General features: G+C 45.5%; 2 protein-coding genes across 3 annotated transcripts in view; one reads left to right on the top strand and one right to left on the bottom strand.

Annotated features, from left to right (window-relative positions):
• LOC120860803 (catenin alpha-2-like) overlaps positions 1 to 19,751 on the top strand; it is a 1,410,064-nt gene that overhangs the window by 981,943 nt on the left and 408,370 nt on the right. The window lies entirely within an intron of this gene.
• Positions 14,840 to 17,477, bottom strand: LOC120860802 (leucine-rich repeat transmembrane neuronal protein 1). Its single transcript, XM_040236520.1, has 2 exons — positions 16,925 to 17,477; positions 14,840 to 16,638 (listed from the first exon to the last, which is right to left on the bottom strand). Exon 2 carries the CDS (start codon positions 16,577 to 16,579, stop codon positions 15,014 to 15,016), a length of 1,566 nt encoding a protein of 521 aa, XP_040092454.1. The 5' UTR covers positions 16,580 to 16,638; positions 16,925 to 17,477; the 3' UTR covers positions 14,840 to 15,013.

Raw genomic sequence — 19,751 nt, 5'->3', positions numbered from 1 at the left:
GGTAGACTGCTGTTCCCCCTTCTTCCAAAACTCTCAATTTTAATTTCTTAGATCTAGCAGGTCTGGGGAGAGATATGCTCAGAGACAGAGGTCTGGGGACTGGATCTGTTGACAAAATTGGAGAGAATCATTATACTGGGGAAAAAATAAAGGAAGTCACTTGCAGCAAGTCTTGGCTCACCTATGTGAAGGAAACTCAGTAACCTCTTTAACTAAGTATTCCAGCTGATTTTGCCTAACAGAGATGGTGCAGTCTCTTTCTTCCAACTTAGGAGGGAGATAATTTTATATTGCTAATATTTCTTGTTCTCTTTTTTAAAACATAATTGCATTTGTTTATTTATTTTTGGTTGTGCCAGGTCTTTGTTGTTGCGTGCACTTTCTCTCTAGTTGCACTGAGCAGGGGCTACTCTCTAGTTGTAGTGTGTAGACTTCTCATTGCCGTGGCTTCTCTTGTTGTGGAACATGGGCTCTAGTGCTCGAGCGCTTCAGGAGTTGTGGCTCCCAGGCTGTAGAGCATAGGCTCAATAGTTGTGGTGCACAGGCTCGGTTGCTCTTCGGCATGTGGAATCTTCTGGGATCAGGGATTGAACCCATGTCCCCTGCATTGGCAGGTACATTCTTTACCACAGAGCCACCAGGGAAGCCCTAATGTTCCCTTTCAATTAACCTCTCACAGCTCTTCTTAGAGTCTATTTCTAGAAACTAAGTGTTCCTAATGCCTTTTGATGCTCCTCTAGTCTGTTTCTAGAAATACAACACGTAACTATAAACATTGGTGACACAGGGCAGGAGCTACTATTATTTGAGAATTTACTATCAGCCAGCACTGTGGTCAACTCAGTATATGTGATCTCTGATATCTTCTCAAGAACCCACAAGGCAGCCATTGGTGTGTCTGTTTTAGAGATGTGGATGCCACAGTTCTCGGAGAAGGCAATGGCACCCCATTCCAGTACTCTTGCCTGGAGAGTCCCAGGGATGGGGGAGCCTGATGGGCTGCCGTCTATGGGGTCACACAGAGTCGGACACAACTGCAGCGACTTAGCAGCAGCAGCAGCAGCAGCATGCCACATTTCTTAAGCTTAAATGACCTGTCGAAAGACTGTTAGACCCGCTTGGGACAGACCCTGTGATCCACAATGAGAGAAAGGGAAAGGAGTGCCCATCCCTTAAGGAGAGAACAGTCTAGTTGCTTCTCTACTCCATGTGCTCTTGACAGAGTCATGAGGGACTTGATTCAGAGCAGTGACTAATAGCAGGAATTCCACTCCCTGTGGAGGAGAGTTTGAAGCATGTGGCCCTCCAAAGTCACACTGTGGGTGGCCACCCATATGTCACCCCCCTCCTCCATCCATTGCTTTAAGTCTTTGCATGCTACTACATAGCTCTTAAAGTCACTTACATTCTCTCCTTTGAGCCTTACCAGATCCTTGTGGAAACGGCTGAGCAAGGATTAATTTCTGAATCTTATACACGCGGGAATTGAAGTCCACAGAGGAGGTGATATATCTTAGTCAGTAAGTGACCAAGCCAAGACCAGAGCTCAGTCTATTAATTCTATCCCCAATAGTTTTTTCTAACACATCATGAAACTTAAAAGTAAATATAGCTCTGGGAGATGTTGCGTGTAGGAGGGACTGATAAGACCAAATTCCCCAGTTGAAACCTTGGCTCTTCAAATAACCTCTGAATTCCAGTTTTCAATATCAAAGAACACAGACCTCCTTTGACCCTCTCAAAATCTCAGTCAATGACCTGCCAGGATGCTTTAACTTATTGCTCTTTTGTCTCTTCCCCATGTTCATCACTGTCTATCTCAGCATTTCTCAAACTTCTTTTTTCATTATCTCCCCCTTAAGAGATTTTTTTTTTTTTACCTTTTCCCCTACCTCACTCTGAAATTTTAATACCACAGATATATTGTGTGTTTATGCACCATATAACATGGGCTTCCCGGGTGGCTCAGCAGTAAAAAATCTGCCTACCAATGCAGGAGACATGGGCTCAGTCCCTGAATTGAGAAGATCCCCTGGAGAAGGAAATGGCAACCCTCTCCAGTATTTTTGCCTGAGAAATCCCATAGACAGAGGAACCTGGTGGGCTATAGACCACAGGGTCACAAAAGAGTCAAACACGACTTAGCGACTAAACAACAAAAACAGTTATATACCATAAGTGTATCTCTGCTTTATACATACAAATAGTAAGACTTTTTATCCCCTTAAGAGCCAATTTTTAATCCTTAAATTCAGTATTAGCCCTGTTAAAAAGCTCAAAACTAGGAATCCTGGCCGGTGGGGGGGTGGGGGGAAGTGGGAATTAGAGGAGGAGGAAAGAAGAAAGAAAAGAAGGAAAGGAGGGAAGAGAAAAAACAAACAACAAACAATGTAACAAGTTAGTGGGGAGACTTCCCAGATAGTCCAATGCCTAAGACTGTGCTCCCAGTGCAGGGGGCCTGGGTTCAACCCATGGTCAGGGAACTAGATCCCACATGCCACAAATAAGAGTTTGCATGTCATAACTGAAAGCTTCTGCAGGCTGCAACTAAAAAAGATCCTGCATGCCACAACTAGGACCTTGCACAACACAAAACACTAAACTGAAGGTGGTTCTCATTTTCCCAATAGTTAGAGCTTTCCTCGGTAGTATAGATTCATGTGTTGGGATTTTACTTTGGCCAAAGTCTTTCCAATATACCTGTCCAAAGCCAGAGCAGAGCATTCTTCAGTCATTCTGTGATCAAATCACAAGGAACAGTTGGGGCCTTGGAACAGACTCACCTTTCAAGAGCTAATTTCCTAGGAGCAAAATAGAGCATTTCCTCTGACCAAACATGATATCTGTTTGTGGTGTGGGGTAAGTCTCTAAGGTGGAGTGAGATCTCTCCTTGGGGGAGGATTAATGCATTCCTAACTTTACCTGTTGATAAGAAACAGCAGTAGAGAATGTACTGGAAATCAACCCTACTTGCCTCCAGATCCTGCCTACCAGAGAAGAGAACTAGAAGAAATGCCCCAAGTTACTACTACAGACAAGAAGGGAAAAGCCTGGCAGGTGGCCCTGACTTGCCCAAAGGCAAGAAGCGAAGTAGCAAAGCTGGAACTTGGATTCTGCGTCTTAACGCATGAGCTTCTCTTCCAGAAGAGCATCCACCCTAGACACGTCCTTCTTTTGTTCCACTTACTTGAGCAGCATCACTCTGTGGCTGTTAGTACACAGAGGAAAAACATCTTTAAATAAACACCAGCACATCTGTTACGGCCAAAGATGTATGCTTAGTGTCTCAGGGGCTGGTATGATTTAATATTGTGCTGTGCTTAGTCACTCAGTCGTGTCCAATTCTTTGCGACCCCATGGACTGTAGCCTGCCAGGCTCCTCTATCTGTGGGGATTATCCAGGCAAGTAAACTGGAGTGGGCTGCTATGCCCTCCTCCAGGGGATCTTCCCAACCCAGGGATAGAACCCAGCTCTCCCTCATTGCAGGCAGATTCTTTACTGTCTGAGCCACCAGGGAAGCCCATGATTTAATATTGCCGATGTTAAATAAGAGTCTGGGAGCCGGATCATAATCACTGGCTGTGGGATCGCTTTCCACCTTCAGGAATTGAGTACAGAGAGCAAATAGCTCAGATGTGGGAATAAGTTTCGCTGTAATGCCAAAGACCCACATGGATGATATTTCCTTGAACTGGCCACCAGGCTTTGGTTTGTGTGGAAGGAGAAGATGGGACCACAGCTGCATGGGTATATGGATGTCAGGCACACACACACACTCTCATATTCTAGTGGTGGGCTACATTCACGAGGGTACCTGATATCAGTGGCAAAGTCAAGACAATGAAGAACCAGAAAAAGTCAAATGTTGGTATCAACGCTAAGGCCTGAGAAAATTTCAGAGCTGTAAAGGAAGAAGCATGTGTTTCTACCCCTAGACTTCTCTCTCTGCCTCCTTTACTTCTCTGTCCAGACCCAGTGCTTTCAGGAACTCAGATTTTTGGATAATACCCTATCACAGAAGGAAATGGGGGCAGTGTGGCTTTGAACCCTGTTGGACTGAGCCCTGCTCCTGGCTGTGTGACCTTGTTTTATTGGGTTAGCCAAAAAGTTTGTTCAGGTTTTTCTACACCATCTTACAGAAAAAGCCAAACAAACTTTTTGGCCAATATGATATTTATTTGTTGTTAAAACAAGCAAACCCAGAACCCACTTATCTAGCACTTACCATATACCAGGCACTGTTCTGAGCACTTTACAAAGAATATCTCATTTAATTTTCAATAATAACCTATTTAATTCTCCTAACATCCCTGTTTTCATTTTATAGATGAAGGGATTGAGTATCAGAAAGGTTAAGTAGTAATCAGTTGCCAGAGGCACTCAGCCAGAATCGAAGCCAAGCCCTGTGTCTCCAGAGTCAGTGGTTGTCCCCTCCCCTGTCCCCATTAAGGTAAGCGACCTTAGGCAAGTCGTTGAATGTCTCTAAATGTCAGTTTACCTAGCTGCAAAATCTGAACAAAGGCTTCCCTGGTGGTTCAATGGTAAAGAATCCGCTTGCAATGCAGGAAACCTGGGTTCAATTACTGGGTCAGGAAAATGACCTGGAGAAGGGAATGGCAACCCCACTGCAGGATTCTTGCATGAACAAATGAGCCTGGCGGGCTATAGTCCTTGGGGTCACAAAGAGTCGGATATGACTGAGGGACTAACACTTTCACTTTAAATGAGAAAATGTTAAAGATTTAGCAGGTTGCCAGGCATCCAGGAAATACAATATGTAATAAACACTCCTCTTGGGGCGCGGGGCAGGAGGATGGTGGTTGCCTTTCACAGATGGGTCGGGTTGAAGTGGAAGCTTCTCTTTCACACACTCATCATGTGTCTGGTGGACCTAGGCTCAGCACTGTTTTCTTCCTAATGCCTCCTCTTCAAGTTAAATTGGTCTCTTGTTCACTCAACAAAAATTTACTTAATCCCTGAACAAGAAATGCTGTGTCACTTTGAGTGAGCTAACCAATTCAGTTAGAACTAAAAAAACTGAGTGATGTGTTACCTTTAGTTTCATTTCCATTATTACACGATTTCTCCCCTTCTTCCTTACAGCATGTTTGTTCTTTTCGCTTTGTACCTTTTACAATTTTTGAAATAGTGTGCAAAAAAGAATCAATATGAGAAACTCAGATAAAAATGACCTGGACAGAAAGCAAGAGTGAGGCTGAATTCCAAGAAGGACTATTATTTTTAGAATAAAGCACATGCACGCACACACAGACTCAGTTGCAGGGAAATATAGATTTCACGGCAAATGCAATCACCATGGAGCAGACAGTGAGACAAAATCACAGAGTGCGTGGTTGTCCTGCAGCTGAGGGACAAATGACAGGATTGCCTTGGCCAGCTGAAGACAGATTGTCACATTGTTCCATTAATTGTGTAGAGCTTGGCTTTTCCAGACCTTTCTGTGGCAGACTAATCCAGCTCTCACTTGCCACTGACTGAGCTGTCTCACTTTTATCCAAGGCTGCCTAGAATATCTCTGAGAGGTCCCTGCCACACAGAGTTTGCAATACTGAGAACTCTTAATTGAAGATAAACACACACTGATGGTGGACATCTAGTAAAAAAAAAAAAAAAAGAGGGCATTGGTTTAAGGAGATAAATATGCTGAAAGATTCGATCTTTATCCTGGCTTTATTTTAAGTCCTATAAATTGTTGGCAAATCTGGTCGTACATATGAGCAACTGCCTGCATTGTTACATTTGAGAGGAACAAGAAACGATCTCCTGTCCAAATATACATCACCAAGGTGTTTCAGAAGTACCTGCAATTCTAGCATTAGAACAATGTCTCTTATTGCCCTGAAAGATCTTTTTTAAGCTGCAAGAATTTCTAGGCAAAACTGGTATCACCGTCCCTCTATCCATTTTCTACTGGCATTTAGTTTTCACATTCTCTAAAGAGTTGCTGATAAAAGAATTAATGGCAGTGGGCTGAGTGGAAAGGGAACATTTTGATGTTTGGAGATATTTGGGAAAAGTTGGCATCTATTTGGAATTCTCTGAGGTATCATGGAAGCTTCTGTGAAAATGAAAAGAGTGTCAGACTAGGGGGTGAGGGGAAGGGAAGAACCAAAGGGCAGTAGCAAGCCTGTGATACCAAACTTTGTCATTGTTAGACTCCGGCTAGAGAATGACAGGGTATAGGAGTATGAGTGCAGTGTGTTCTCCAGGACTCCTGCTAGAAGACTTACTGACTTTAGTATTTTGAGCAAGGTCAGCCCTGCCTCATCTCAACCAAGCAGAGGAGGAAAGGGAAATGATAGAGGTAGGAGGGCACAGAATTTAGAAGATGCAATTCCAGGTGCTAGGCTTTGACTTTTGCAAGCTTCTTAACCTCTCCTGATCTGAGTCTTCTTGTCTAAATGATGGGACAAGGTTGTGTCTGCCTTTTGTGCTTGTTGGGAGAATTAAAATAAATAAAATGAAAGAGTACTTAGTAAACTATGCGAAGAAGGCAATGGCAACCCACTCCAGTGTTCTCGTCTGGAGAATCCCAAGGACGGCAGAGCCTGGTAGGCTGCCATCTATGGGGTTGCACGGAGTCGGACACGACTGAAGTGACTTAGCAGCAGCAGTAAACTATGGAGTACTCAGAAACAAATGACAAGCCCATCTAAGTGAGAACATCTTTCTCACAATCAGCTCCACCAGGGGGAGTCAGTGAGGCCAGGGCCTCCTTACTTAACAGTGACCCCCATCTGGCCCTGCTGCCACCAGCCCACCATGGTTTCTTACAGAGCTCTAGTCAGACCTGTGAATCTCACTCACTGGTGAGCTACAAATGTGGCAATTCTCGTGACCCTCTAGCTCGGTGTTTCTCAGCCTTAGCTGAACTTCACAGTCCCCTGGGAGGTTTTGAAATATTTCCTCATCAAGACCACACTCTGGATCAATTAAACCTGCATCTCTGGGGGAGGGACCTAGGCATTACTATTTATTAAAGCCCTCAAGTGGTTTCAGTGTGCCGCCAGGGTTGAGAAGCGTTTTCCTAGCTAAGCAAATGAAAGAAAAGATGCAGCTAGAAATTTTTTTTTTTTCTCATAAAGCAAGGAGAAAAATGGCTTCCCAACAAGACATTGAGAAGGGGCAACTAGCCAACCCAGTAGATCAGAATAAAGAAAGAAATTAAAAGAAGTTTTGGAGTAGAGTTGGTGTATCACAACTACATACAATGATTATTTGATCAACATAAAGCACAAATCTTAAAACTCCCTTCTTGCTCTCTTTTTTTCCTCTCTCTTCCCCTCTCCACCTGCCACAACCTTGACTTTTATTTTTCCCTGATCTCTTCCTTTCTCCATCCCTCCTCCTTCCGCTCATTTTATTAAATGACTCTGAATTCCTAGTATTAACTGTAGACGCTTAGTCAAATCTAGTAAATTATTCCCAGTGTCCTGTACTTCTTCCCTGCCCTCACCCTAGCCCACCTCCACCACAGCGGTGTTCTTCAGCCTTTTTGCTGGTCCTGCTTCAGTGCCGACCCCTGTGTCTCCCCTTCTCATGCGTGGGTGAGTGTGAGTGCCTGTGTCCTCTCTAGGGTTTCCTTTCATCTTCCCGCATATTCTAAAAGCCCTATTTTCCACCCACACATGCCTGCATTTTCTCATCTGTTTTCCGGTATTCCCACCTCCCCCTCTGAAGCCCCGCGCCTTTGTGATTTTTTATCTACCTTTCCTCATTCAGATGCAGGCAAGCCTGATGAATCAGAATATCTGGGGAATGGGAGTTCAGGGGAATTGTAATTTTCTGGTTAAGTGGTACTAGCTTGAAAACTACTTTTGTTTTATGTTTTATTATTTGGGGAAAATGATAAAATAGAAACCCAGAACCAGAAGGGTCCTAAGGGAATACCTGAAGGCAAAGAGAGGGAGAGGCTCACTGCAGTTAAGAGGAGAACAAGGTGGACTCAAGGCCTGTGAGTACCAGCAACAGGTCTAAAGACCATCTCTCCTGACTTCAAGACCAGGTTTCTCCCAGAATGCTCTCTTGACTTGGCCTGCAGAACTTTTGCTTAACCAGGACCCATCAAAAGTAAATTACATTTGGGGGGACTTTCCTAGTGGTCCAGTGGTTAAGATTACATGCTTCCAAAGCAGGGGGTGTGTGAGTTCATCCCTAGTCAGAGAACTAAGATCCCACTTGTCACGAGGCACGGCCAATAAATAAATAAATTACACTCTTAAGTGAACTTCCCAGTTTTCCTAATGCCATAGGCCTATGAGCTTCACTCATCAGTGTGGCCTGCCTGGCCCCAAACGCCTTTCAGTCTGTGATGCCTGAATCTCTAGATCCTCATGCTTCTAGGTTCTGAGACCAGGTCTCTGATTAATAGGTCCACCACTCACTAAACTAAGCACATTGATTTTTTTTTTTCCATAAACTTTTTATTTTGTATTGGAGTATAGACAATTAACAATGTTGTGATAGTTTCAAGTGAAGGGCAAAGGGACTTGGCCATACATATACAGGTATCCATTCTCCTCCAAACTCTCCTCCCATCCAGGCTACTACATAACATTGAGCAGGGTTCCATGTAAGCCCCTTGAATTTTAAAGTGAAAGCCTACTTATACCTCAGAGACATTCCAGGTTTGGTTGGAGCAGTGAAAAAGCCCAGGCAAAGGGGCTGAATTTATTCAGACATCAGAACTCCTCCTGGAAGGAATATCAAGTGTCTCATTTTCCCTCTTGTTAATTAAATATCCACTGTTAACTTGACATTTTTTTTTTCCTGTTTCCTAAATGAAGTCTTACCAGAGAAAAAGTGGGTCAGTGGAGGGCTCTGACAAGTTTTGTCCCAGTTAATTTAAGTTTTGCCATATGTTCACTGAGAAGCATGCGCTAACTACAGGTCCTCACGCTGATTAGCAACCAACCTAAGGGATTTTCATTTACATTTCCAGTTCTTTCTCAAGAGAGAGCAAGATGAGAAGGCAATAGATCTAGGTGAACCACTCCAAGCAAAGCTGGAATGCAACATGATGGTGTTGATGGTGTTGTTACTCTATACCAGGGAGCAGAGTTTCTCAACTTCAGGCACCCTTGACATTTTAGGGTAAATGGCTCTTTGTTAAAAGGAACTTCCTCTACACTGTAGAGTATTCAGCAGGATCCATGACCTGTACTCATTAAAGGCTGGTAGCCTCCAACCCCCCTGCATGAAAATCACAAATGTTTCCAGACATTATATTAATTGGGTGGCAGATTTGCTCCTGATTGAGAACCACACCTTCAAGACATAGTCCATGTGGTGACCAAGAAGAGAAGGTGAATAAACCCCCAATAATAATATATAGATACTAGATATGTGCTACACCTTAGTGTCTCTGAGTCCAAAGTCATCTGGTTAGTGGCTAGACGGGATGATTAACTGAACTTTCTGTGCCTGGAAGCCTGTGAGAGCTTTCCTCTGTTGACAGAGTCCTGCATGACCTGATAACCAGAGGCCAGAGCAATCAAAGTCAGGGTGAAAATTCCTGGCGGTGAGCATTGCACCCATGTCACCCACCAAGAATATGGTGAGCATGTACCCTAGCCCCGACCAGTCCTAGGGTCTTTGCTGGCTAGAGGAGTGGAGAAGGCACCCATTCAAGGAAATTAGAAAGAGGCTATCGTTGAAAGTCTGAGCTTTCATAATGAGATTATTTGGTGGCTCAGTGGTAAAGAATCTGCCTGCCAATGCAGGGAACGCAGGTTCAGTCCCCGGGTTGAGAAGATTCCTTGGAGAAGGAAATTGCAACCCACTCTAGTATTCTTGCCTGGGAAATCCCATGGACAGAGGAGCCTGGCAGGCTCTAGTCCTTAAGGTTGCAAAAGAGTCAGACACAACTTAGTGACTAAACAACAAAAATCACAACATATAGTTGAAAGGCCACTAGAGTGAATGCCCTGTGCTTCCAATTACTGGCTGGGTGACTTTCCACAAAAGCACTCAACCTCTGTAAGCCTTAGGTTCCTCATGTAAAAATAAAGTCCAGATAAAGAGTCTTATACCAAGTAACCACTCAATGTGTTTCCTCCATCTCATTTACAACTCCAACTCAGCATTAAGGATAATAGTAATAGTTATAGTCAGGCTTTTGTTTTGAGTATAATTCCAGAAACAGCATTCACTTGAGGAAGGCCAGGAAATGGGGCCCAATTATAGGAGAAAGAATTTTGCCTCCTAAAATCCCTGGAAAAAAGTCAGAGTGGTGCATTTATTAATGTAGAAATGTTTTGCAACCCTGAGGTGGAACTTTTTAGTTAGGTGCATTCTCAGAAGAATGCTTTGCTGGCTTTTACCACTAGGTAGCAGGCATACACCCTCCTATGGCCCTGGCATGAGGAGCCCAGAAGATTCCCCAGTCTGCAAAGCCTCTATCAGCTCATTAACTAATGCCTGAAAATACCATCAGCCACCTCAGCCCTTTACACGTTGTAACTGATTTTATCAGATCCTTTCCTGAGTTCAAGTTTGATCATGGAAGAAGAAAGTAGGAGTATAATTATGCTGGGGGATATAGTTATATAATGTGATTATGTGTATGTGATCATACATGTGGATATATATATATATATGACAATGTAGTATGTATATGTGGCTATTTTGTGTCATGTTATGTCATTTACATATTAGTATGCATGTGTGTGGGCTTCCCAGGTAGCACTAGTGGTTAAAAAACAAACAAACAAAAAAAAAACACTCACCTGCCAATGTAGGAGACAAAAGAGACACCAGTTCCATCCCTGGGTGGAAAAGATCCCCTGGAGGAGGGCATGGCAACCCACTCCAGTATTTTTTATTTTTGCCTGGAGAATCCCATGGACAGAGGAGGCTGGTGGGCTACAGTCCATAGGTTTGCAAAGAATCAGACACGACTGAAGCAACTTAGCATGCACATGTATATGTGTATCCCTAAACTTTTCCCAGAATATACTTCAGGCACCTGTGTAATAGTCATATTCCAGTTAATTCCTTGCTATTTAGCATTCCATCCACAGCAAGCCCAAATCAACCAACAACCACCATCTACCTAGAGGAAATAACTGATGCATATTTTGACTCCCCCTGAAACATTATAATACCCATTTTCCAAAACAGATGTAAGTTCTGGTCTCTTGGTAATGCTATGTGTGAGAAGGGTATTGATGCCTTGCATTTTCCCAGGGTGTGTGATCCACCAGTGCCCTCTTCTCTAATGCATGGCTATGCCAAACAGGATACAGGCTGAACTTGCTGATAGGTTGGTGACTACAGCCCAGGAACACAGGAAGCCCCTAAACCTTCCAGCGATCTGTGTGGAGTTGCTCCAGAAACCTGGGAGAAGTAACAAGTGCTATCTGCCCCTCTAATGACCTACACGTACTCATGAGTGTGTTGTTTAATACTAAGTCTCCTTCCTGAAGGCAGAGAGGAAGGTGAGGCAGGCTTAGACTTTGAAGAGCTTCAGAGAATATTGAAAAAAAGATTTTAAAAGTTTCCTTACACCAGAATAACCTTTCTCTGTGATGGCAACCTTGCAGTCTTGAGAACCTGAGCTACCTGATGGTTTCAACTCTCAGAGCTGGAGTCTGAGTCCCAAGGGCTGCCTTTCTTGGAAGTGAAGGCCAGAGAAAGGGTTTCATTTAACCTACTCCCTCTTGGTAGCACCTAAAAAGAAACCTACCAGGGCTAAGACTGGTCTGAGAGGGTCATCTGTCATTTCAAAAGACTTTTTCTTTTTCATTTATAAATATTCAAGAAACCTGTATACCAGGGCTGAACTTTAATCAGCTGGGAAGGTAGTGCAAATGGAGGGTTAATCCATCACAATGCCCAGGAAGAGACGTGAATGTGGCTTTAAATTCTTTCCAGACAACACAGGACAATGAGATTAGCACCCTCCATGGGAAGAACAACAACCAAAAACAAGGTGCTACACCTTTAAAAATCAGATTCTATTTTAAATGCTCAGTAGTTTCCTTAGAGGGGGTTAGAGGAAGTTTGTTGAAGCTTAAAGATAATTAATTTAAGAAAGAAAAAATTTCAAGTGTCATAAAACCTTAGTTAAAACTATAGGATTTCCCGCATTCTTGCCTCCCCCCTCCCACTTCCAAAGCAAGAAGTGTAGGAGCATGAAACGGAATGAGCTGAATTCTTCTGTTTGTGTAGAAAACACATTTGCTTGCCTACAAAGACACAACGCAGACACCCAGGCACACATGCGCGCACACACACACAAAGTAAGAACATAGCTTTGCATGACCATCGTTAGTTTTCTAGGTCTCAGAGTACAGAGTCCTCTCTACAATAGTATTTCATTAGATTTACATGGACTTCAGGTCTTCTGTATACGTGGTGTTTAGTCATATGGGGAGGAGTGGGGGTGTCAGCAGCATATAACAAAGCATGATTATTCTCTCATTTTTTCTCATGGCCACATTTTAAAAAGAAGAATGAAGGAGACAAAAAAGTCTTCGGGACAGGAGATTCTCCATTCTCCAGTCTACACATTTCTAGGGGTTAGGGTGGATCTCTGCCTCTGCTGTTTTCCAGAAAGGCTCTGCTTCTGGAAGCTTTCCCTACAAGCACACCAACAGGGCCCTTAATGCACCAAGCCAGAGCAGCTTTTGGCACTGGATCCCAGTAGGCTTCTTAAGAGGAGATTAAATCAATGGAATCTAAGGATTGAATCCTACAGTTGCACAATTGGAGGATTTTTTTTGTTGTTGTTCCCAGAAAAAATCAGTTGTCTTCTAGAGGTCTCTTCAGTGGAATTGCATTATAGATGTCCCTGGAACCCCTGCCTTCCAAGATGGCATTTACAATGGCATCCCCAAATGATCATAAAGACTGAATCCAAAACCCCCTCCTTGAAGTTATCAAGGCACCTCTCTTCTAGAACATTAGTAGTCTAGATGGGTACTGTATGCATGGTATATAATATAAAGTCATGTTTTAATTATAAACAAAATAAGATGAGGTCTCCCGATCAGAAAGAAGGAGCTTATGGTATATGTGTGCATGTGTGTGTGTGTATGTATATATATGTAAGGAGCTATCTAACAAAGCTTAACATCTTAGATACATTTGCAAAATATTTCTCTTAAAAGAACTTCTTAGTCTCTTAGAAGCAGTATTCTTAGGCACCGTAATTTCTCCATAGGTAGAAGAGAAATCTACCTTCAATCCTCAGCTTAAGTAAACCTCCTGGTGATGCCATTCTGCATTTCAGACAGCTGACTTTGCCTCTTTAGATGGGTGACTGGAGGCATTTGCATTTTGGGAGAAGGTGGTGGTGTATATTCCGCCCCCCCCCATCCCTCCTCCTGCTATTCCGACTTCTCTCTCTCTCAAAAGAAAAGGGAAAATACAAAGATGCCTGTCTGCTGGATTATTCAGAGAGGTTAAGCACCTGAGTTTGAGGAAGACTTTTAGACTCCAGACAACAGTAGTTCACCAGCTTTCACTCATGACAGTTTATTTCAATCATACATTTACTTAAATTGTTAGCTAGTGAAAGACCCCTCCCATCCACCACACCTCCTCCCCTTTTCCTGCCCTGCACCCACCACCTGGTACCACTCTTAAGTTTAGTTCAATAAACAACCTACATCTCTGTGGACCTAGAAACCTATGAAAGTTGGCAAGGGGCAGTCATTGATCCCAACACAGAAAAAAAAAAACTGAAACATCACAGGGAAAGCAAGCATTTCACAACACGGTTATCTGAAGAGAGGCAGCTTTTCTATACTGGGTTAACAAATTATTCCCATCTGAGTAATATTGGAAGATAGGCTCAAAAGCTCATCTTTCCCATTCTACCCCACCCCCATCACTTCTATATGAGCCTGCCTGTAAAGTCTCCTGCTTCAGGCAACACCCAGGTAGGCATTCAGCCTGAGGTAGGCTCTTCCCACTGTTCCCCACAGCAGCTAGAAGTGTGTTTTCCCCATGAGAGCCTCAGCCTGCTGCAGTCTTAGCAATATGCTCCAGGAAGCACAGCTTTCATCACCAAGCGTTTGGATTCTGCCTTATTTCCCTGAGTCAAACCACAGGAGAGCAGGAGCTGAGGGTCTTTCACTCGGAAAAGTATGGAAAAGGGGCACAAATGCTACCAAGTCTGGTGAATCAAAGGCATAGAAGAACAGAGGCATTTGGGGGTGAGGTTTTGAATTGATTTGAAAGATGCTTTGTATTAAGTGCAAAAACGTTTCATGTTCATAGGAAAAACTGTCTGGCACTGCCTTTTAAAAAGCATTTGCAATGATCTCTGCCTTCAAGGCTGATCAAGGATGCTCAGTCCTCAATTCGCCTTTCACTTGCTTTAAAGTGGCTAAATTACACTGTGCTCCCCCAAACGTAATATAGAGGGTCTGACTTTTTTCAGTCCTTAATCATGTGAGGGTACATCCATCTGATAAGCTGTTTGTCCTTCTTAATGTCTCAAAATGAGCCTGGCTACTTTGCTCTTGAATTTCTGGATTTTCCCTCTGGCCACTAGATCACCCCTACACACACACCCATGCACACACCCACCCACACATACATGCAGAGGTAGGAAATTGTAACTGTTACTTCTCTTTTAACACAGGTAACAATTCATTTAGGTTACACCAGTCTGTAAAAACTGTAAATGCTATTTTATTTTAAACATTTTAAGTTTACAAAAAAAAAAAAAAATCAATGATTGGTACCTTTTTACACTCTCAGATTCCTGAATATGGACAGATCTTCAAAGGGAGGAAGGAGTTTTCATATGAAATTTAAGATAGACTGTCCTGAAGGTTGTGGGGTGGGGTTTTGTTGTGTTTGATCTTTTTTTTTTTTTTAAGACACAATAAAGCTAAAATGTCAAGTCTCTGGGAGTGATCCCCTTACAGTTTCAGTCAAGGAGCGTATCGGAGCACAGACCCCAGCCTGGCACTTGCCGGCCCGCCCCGGTTGTCCAGGCGTATTTGGTAGCGCACGGGTTGAGAGTCTCTAGGGCAATCACACCTCGCATTCTCTCGCGGGCTGCTGGTGGCAGGTACACGAGCCATACTCGTTGATGATGACCAGGGCGCCCTCAATGTGGTTCGGTTTGTAATCAACGTAGTATTCCTGGGCAGACATGGCAGCCATCTGATGCATGGTCTGTTTCTGCTTTTGCTTCCTGCGCTGCGTGACAAAGCACTGTCTGAGCTGCCTGAGGCTGGCTGGGAAACACTTCCAGGAGACATAGAGCACCAAGACCACAATAAGGAAAGAGAAAATGAGGGCCATGGTGCCGGTGACCACCTTATGGATCTGCACGGCGTTCTCGGCGTGTTCGCCGGGGAGAGCCACGGTGACAGGCTCGGGCGTGCTGTCGGGCTGCCCCTCCCTGTCGTCAGCGAGTGTGGTGGCCGGGCCGGCGGGGGACCCCAGGTCGCTGTGGTTGGTGACGGCCGAGAGCAGGTGGCCGCTGGTGGGCTCAGCTCCCTCCTCACACAGGTGGAACGCGTACACGGCGTCCAGGACGTCCTCGCCCTGCGCGTACTCGGGGCTGGCGCACTGCAAGTTGCCATCGTAGCGCCCCTGGAAGTTGCTGAGCCAGGAGGCCAGGGCGCACACGTTGCGCCCACAGTCCCAGAGGTTCCCGGCCAGGGTGATGCTGGTCAGTGACTTCCAGGAGTTGAGGATCCGGGGCTCGACGTAGGTGAGGCGGTTGGAGTCCAGCTGCAGGGACTGGAGGTGCGGCACGGTCTCGAACACGTGGGGCTCCATGTACTCGATCTCGTTGCCCGACAGGTCCATTTTCTCCAGGTTCCACACCCAGTCCAGAGAGTTGACCACAATGGCCACCTTGTTCCTCCTCAGGCAGAGAGAGTGCAGGGAGATGAGGCGCGGGAAGTGGGCGAAATTCACCTTGACCAAATCGTTGTGCTCCAGGTGCAGCTCCGTGAGCTTGAACAAGCCGGCGAAAGAGTTGCGCGCCAGACTCTTGAGCTGATTGTATCCGATGTCGAGAAACTTGAGGCTGCGGCAGTCCTGGAAGATGCGCACGGGCACGAACTGGATGGCGTTGGCCCGCATGTGCAGCGTGGTGAGCTTCCGCAGCCCGTGGAAGAGGTCGGGCGCCAGCGCCTGCAGCTTGTTGTACGAGAGGTCCACGCTGCGCAGGTTGGGCATGGGCCGGAAGGTGGTGTTGGCCAGCTGGGTGATCTGGTTGGAACTCAGGGTGAGTTCCTTAACTCGGCGCAGTTTCTGAAAGGCGTCCCCCTGTACCGAGCAGATGTGATTGTGATCCAGATAGAGCCACGTGAGCTGCATTAACCCCGTGAACTGGCCGGCGCGCAGCTCCGAGAGGCTGTTGTAGCGCAGGGACAAGCCCAGCAGGCCGGACAGGTTGTGGGGCGCCTCGGTGAGGTTGAGCGCCTCGCAGTACAGCAGCCGCCCCTCGCACCGGCACAGCTGCGGGCACCCGCTGGGGGCGGCGGGCAGCATCTGAAAGCAGGCCCCCAGCAAACACAAGACCACCCCCGAGGGCCTCCTCAGCAGCCAGTGTAGACAGAGACCGAGCAGCAGGAAATCCATTAGCGAGAATCTTTCCAGAGAGGCTGGAGAATGTCCATTGGAAGCGCTCGGTCAGAAATCTACATCATATTTTATTCCGAGGGAGGGGGGAGCGGGGGAGGGGGGAGAAAAGGGCAACAATCAAATAAATATATTGAAATAAAGCAGGACTCCCCCCCCCCACTCCCCAAAGCCACACGTTCACCTCTAAGCATGCAGAAAGCTGGGCAGCATAGAAAGTTCACAGCCACGGAAAAAGATCAAAGAGATGGTGATTTGGTCCATGTTAGATGCTGCAGCAAAGAAAAGGGAGGAAAAAAAAAAAAATCTTCGGGAAAGAATTTAATTAAAAAGTGTCTTACCCACCCTTTTCCAGAGAGTGACAACCTCCATTCAGCTGCTCCCTTTGTGTGCAGGCTAATTATATGCAGGGCGAGAGAAGACCCCTCTGTGTTTCCGAGGCAGCCCCGGTCCGCGGCCGGCGGATCTGGCAGGCGCACAATGTCTCACTTTGCTGCTCGGCTCCGGGCTGCAAGGGCGGCCGGCGAGGCGGGGAGGCGACTTCTAGGACCTGCAAGTTTCCCAACTACGTGCGGGGAGCCGGGGTTTCGCCTTCCTGCCGCTGTCCTTTCCCTCTGCAGTTCGGACTGTGACGTTGTGGGGAAAAAAAAAAAAACACTCCAAACTCGGGGCTCGCGACTCCCCAGGATTTGACAGTCTGGTTAATGTCCGTCATTGGAAAGGACCCCTGACCGGCGCCACCTTTTCCTCCGCGGAGACCGCCTGCCATTCGAGCCCGGGGCGGCTGTGGAGAGCGGGCTCGCTCATCTTTTGCGGGCGGCGGGGAGGTGCGGGCGGCGGCGCGGGGAGCAGGGAGCGGCGCCCCGGCTCCTTCCCTCCGCCAGGCAGTGTGCGGCGCGAGCTTGCACCGGCACCTACTGCTCACTGAGTGTCGTAAGCTGCTCACGATTGTGCGTCTTCCCGGAGCACCTCAGACATGGGCAGATTGAAAAGGGGTGGGCAGAAAACCAACATTTTCCCGAACCACTAAAGTAATATATGTTCTTTGATGAAAAGGAAAACACTTTCAGCTTTTTGGTCCATATTTAAAAAAAAAAAAAAAAGGAGAGGGATGGAGGTATGGAAAGGCATCATCAACCACTGAGATATTTCCAAGTGGGAGACTGAAATACTCTGTTCTGCTCCCCCTCTCCTTTCCCTTTGAGGAATGTTCCCCCTCCCGCTTTAAAGCTGTCTACGTGTAAGAGGTACGTAGGAATTCGTAGAGAAATCAACATTTGGTCCCTTGCTTTAGAAAAGCAACTTGAGAGAAGCTAGAGGAAGGCAATGACTGTGGGGACTTGGCTGAGATTTTTTTTTTTTTTTCCTTTGCGAGGACTGGAGTTCTGCAGTCAGCCAGCCCTTTTGGGTTGTGGATGGGGTTGGGGGGTGGGGGAATGCTTTTCAAACTCGGCCGATTTGGGAAGCCATACCAATCCAAAGGTAGGAGACCCAGAGTGGCTGAAACGTATGTATATCTGTGTACAGAGAGTCTTTCTTGCCCAAGATCCCTCCGGGGCTTCACTAGTCTCCATAGATGTCAGTGAGATCCCGGGTGGATTAAAGAAAGATTTTACTGCCTGACACGGGAGGGCTGACCCTGACGTGCTGCTCACGGTGATTACAGAGCCCTGCAGTACACTCCACTCCAGGGGAATATGCCAGAGAATGAGCGGAGAAGGGGTCGTTTAAACCCACTTCCATACACACCTCTACTTAAGCTTTGACACTGTTACTAAATTGTGCCTTCTGAGTGTGAAGAGATGTCCTTGCCTGATTATTTCCATTAACAATCATTTATGGATGGGCTCCTTCAGCTTGTAATGAGCTCTATCTTGTCTCAGCTTGTTTGGAGAGGGTCTGCATTGCTATGGTCAGGAACCTGTTGGTGATCTTTTTTTTTTTTTTTTTTAAGAATGACAGAGAAGCCCTGCCAGAAGTGAGTGGATAAGCCTACCGTCTTGACTTAAGATGCCCAGAATGGTGATAGGGAGAATCAAATGTGAATTCCCATCGCCTCACTTTGCATTTCTATCATGTCTGACTGTTAGGTACTGAAAATAAGTGGGCATCATCTGTAGTTGTACTCACATTTGATAAGAATGAACTGGACTTGCTTTGGACAAGTAACTTGGCTGGGCCTTAACATCCAAGCTGAAGACACCAACCAGTGGAATCAAAGTCACCAAAGACTGGTGATACTTTTCAGGAAAAGTCATACGAACAAGGGCATGAATCATTCCATTTTTGTATTCCTCTGAGCTCTGCCCTGGTCATTCATCTCTGAGATGCATCATTTAATTGGAAGGAAAACAAATTTGAATGTCCTAGACATCACATGCTGTCTTAGGAGCTAAAAGAGACATTCGGAAATCAACCCCCTTAATTTCATACATAACAAAACCCAAGCAAAGATTCACTGGGTGATTATTCAAGGTCTCACAGCTTCTTTTCTTACTGGCACAGATAATTTTTCTTTTCTCCTCTCCCACATCAAAGTGGTGGTCTTCCCATCCCATTCTTGATGGTTGCCTCTCTGTCACTCTTGCCTCTTTCTCAACTCTGCTGAGCACCTGCGGGTTTTGTCCTGGCACCTTCAAGGTGCTGCAGAACACTTTAACAGACAAACTATTTCACCATCAAGTGTTTTCACCTCTTGCCAAGACAATTATTCCTGACAGCAAGCCGGCTGATTGAGCCATAAACTATAAAGGGTTGGGAGGCTGGGGCGGGCAGGGGTAAACATTGGCCAACCATTCAGCAAGTATTGTTGAGTACAAGCCACCCAATCCCCATGGCTGCTAGGAACAAAATTCTCCTAATGTAGGCAGCTTGGCAAAGTGATGATAGAGCCTGCCAAATGGGCAAGGAGAGGTCCCACTTTGGATGTCACTTGATTTGTAGAGCTGGTACAGAGAGGCAGAAAAGAGTTGAGTGTTGGCAAGAAGGAAGGAGAATAAAATTAAATTCACTGCATTTATATGTGAGTTTTCTTTTAAATACGCTACTTAAAACGTAGAAGATGTGTCTCGGCTGTAATTAAAATATATGTATGTACATATATATATTGCTTTTCACATTATTATCCCCCAAATCATTTCATCTGGATGGTATCTTTAAACCTTCCCCACTT

The sequence above is a fragment of the Oryx dammah genome, unplaced genomic scaffold (assembly GCF_014754425.2).
Source record: "Oryx dammah isolate SB20612 unplaced genomic scaffold, SCBI_Odam_1.1 HiC_scaffold_11203, whole genome shotgun sequence".
NCBI lineage: Eukaryota > Metazoa > Chordata > Mammalia > Artiodactyla > Bovidae > Oryx > Oryx dammah.
This window is presented reverse-complemented; position numbering and strand designations above follow the sequence as displayed.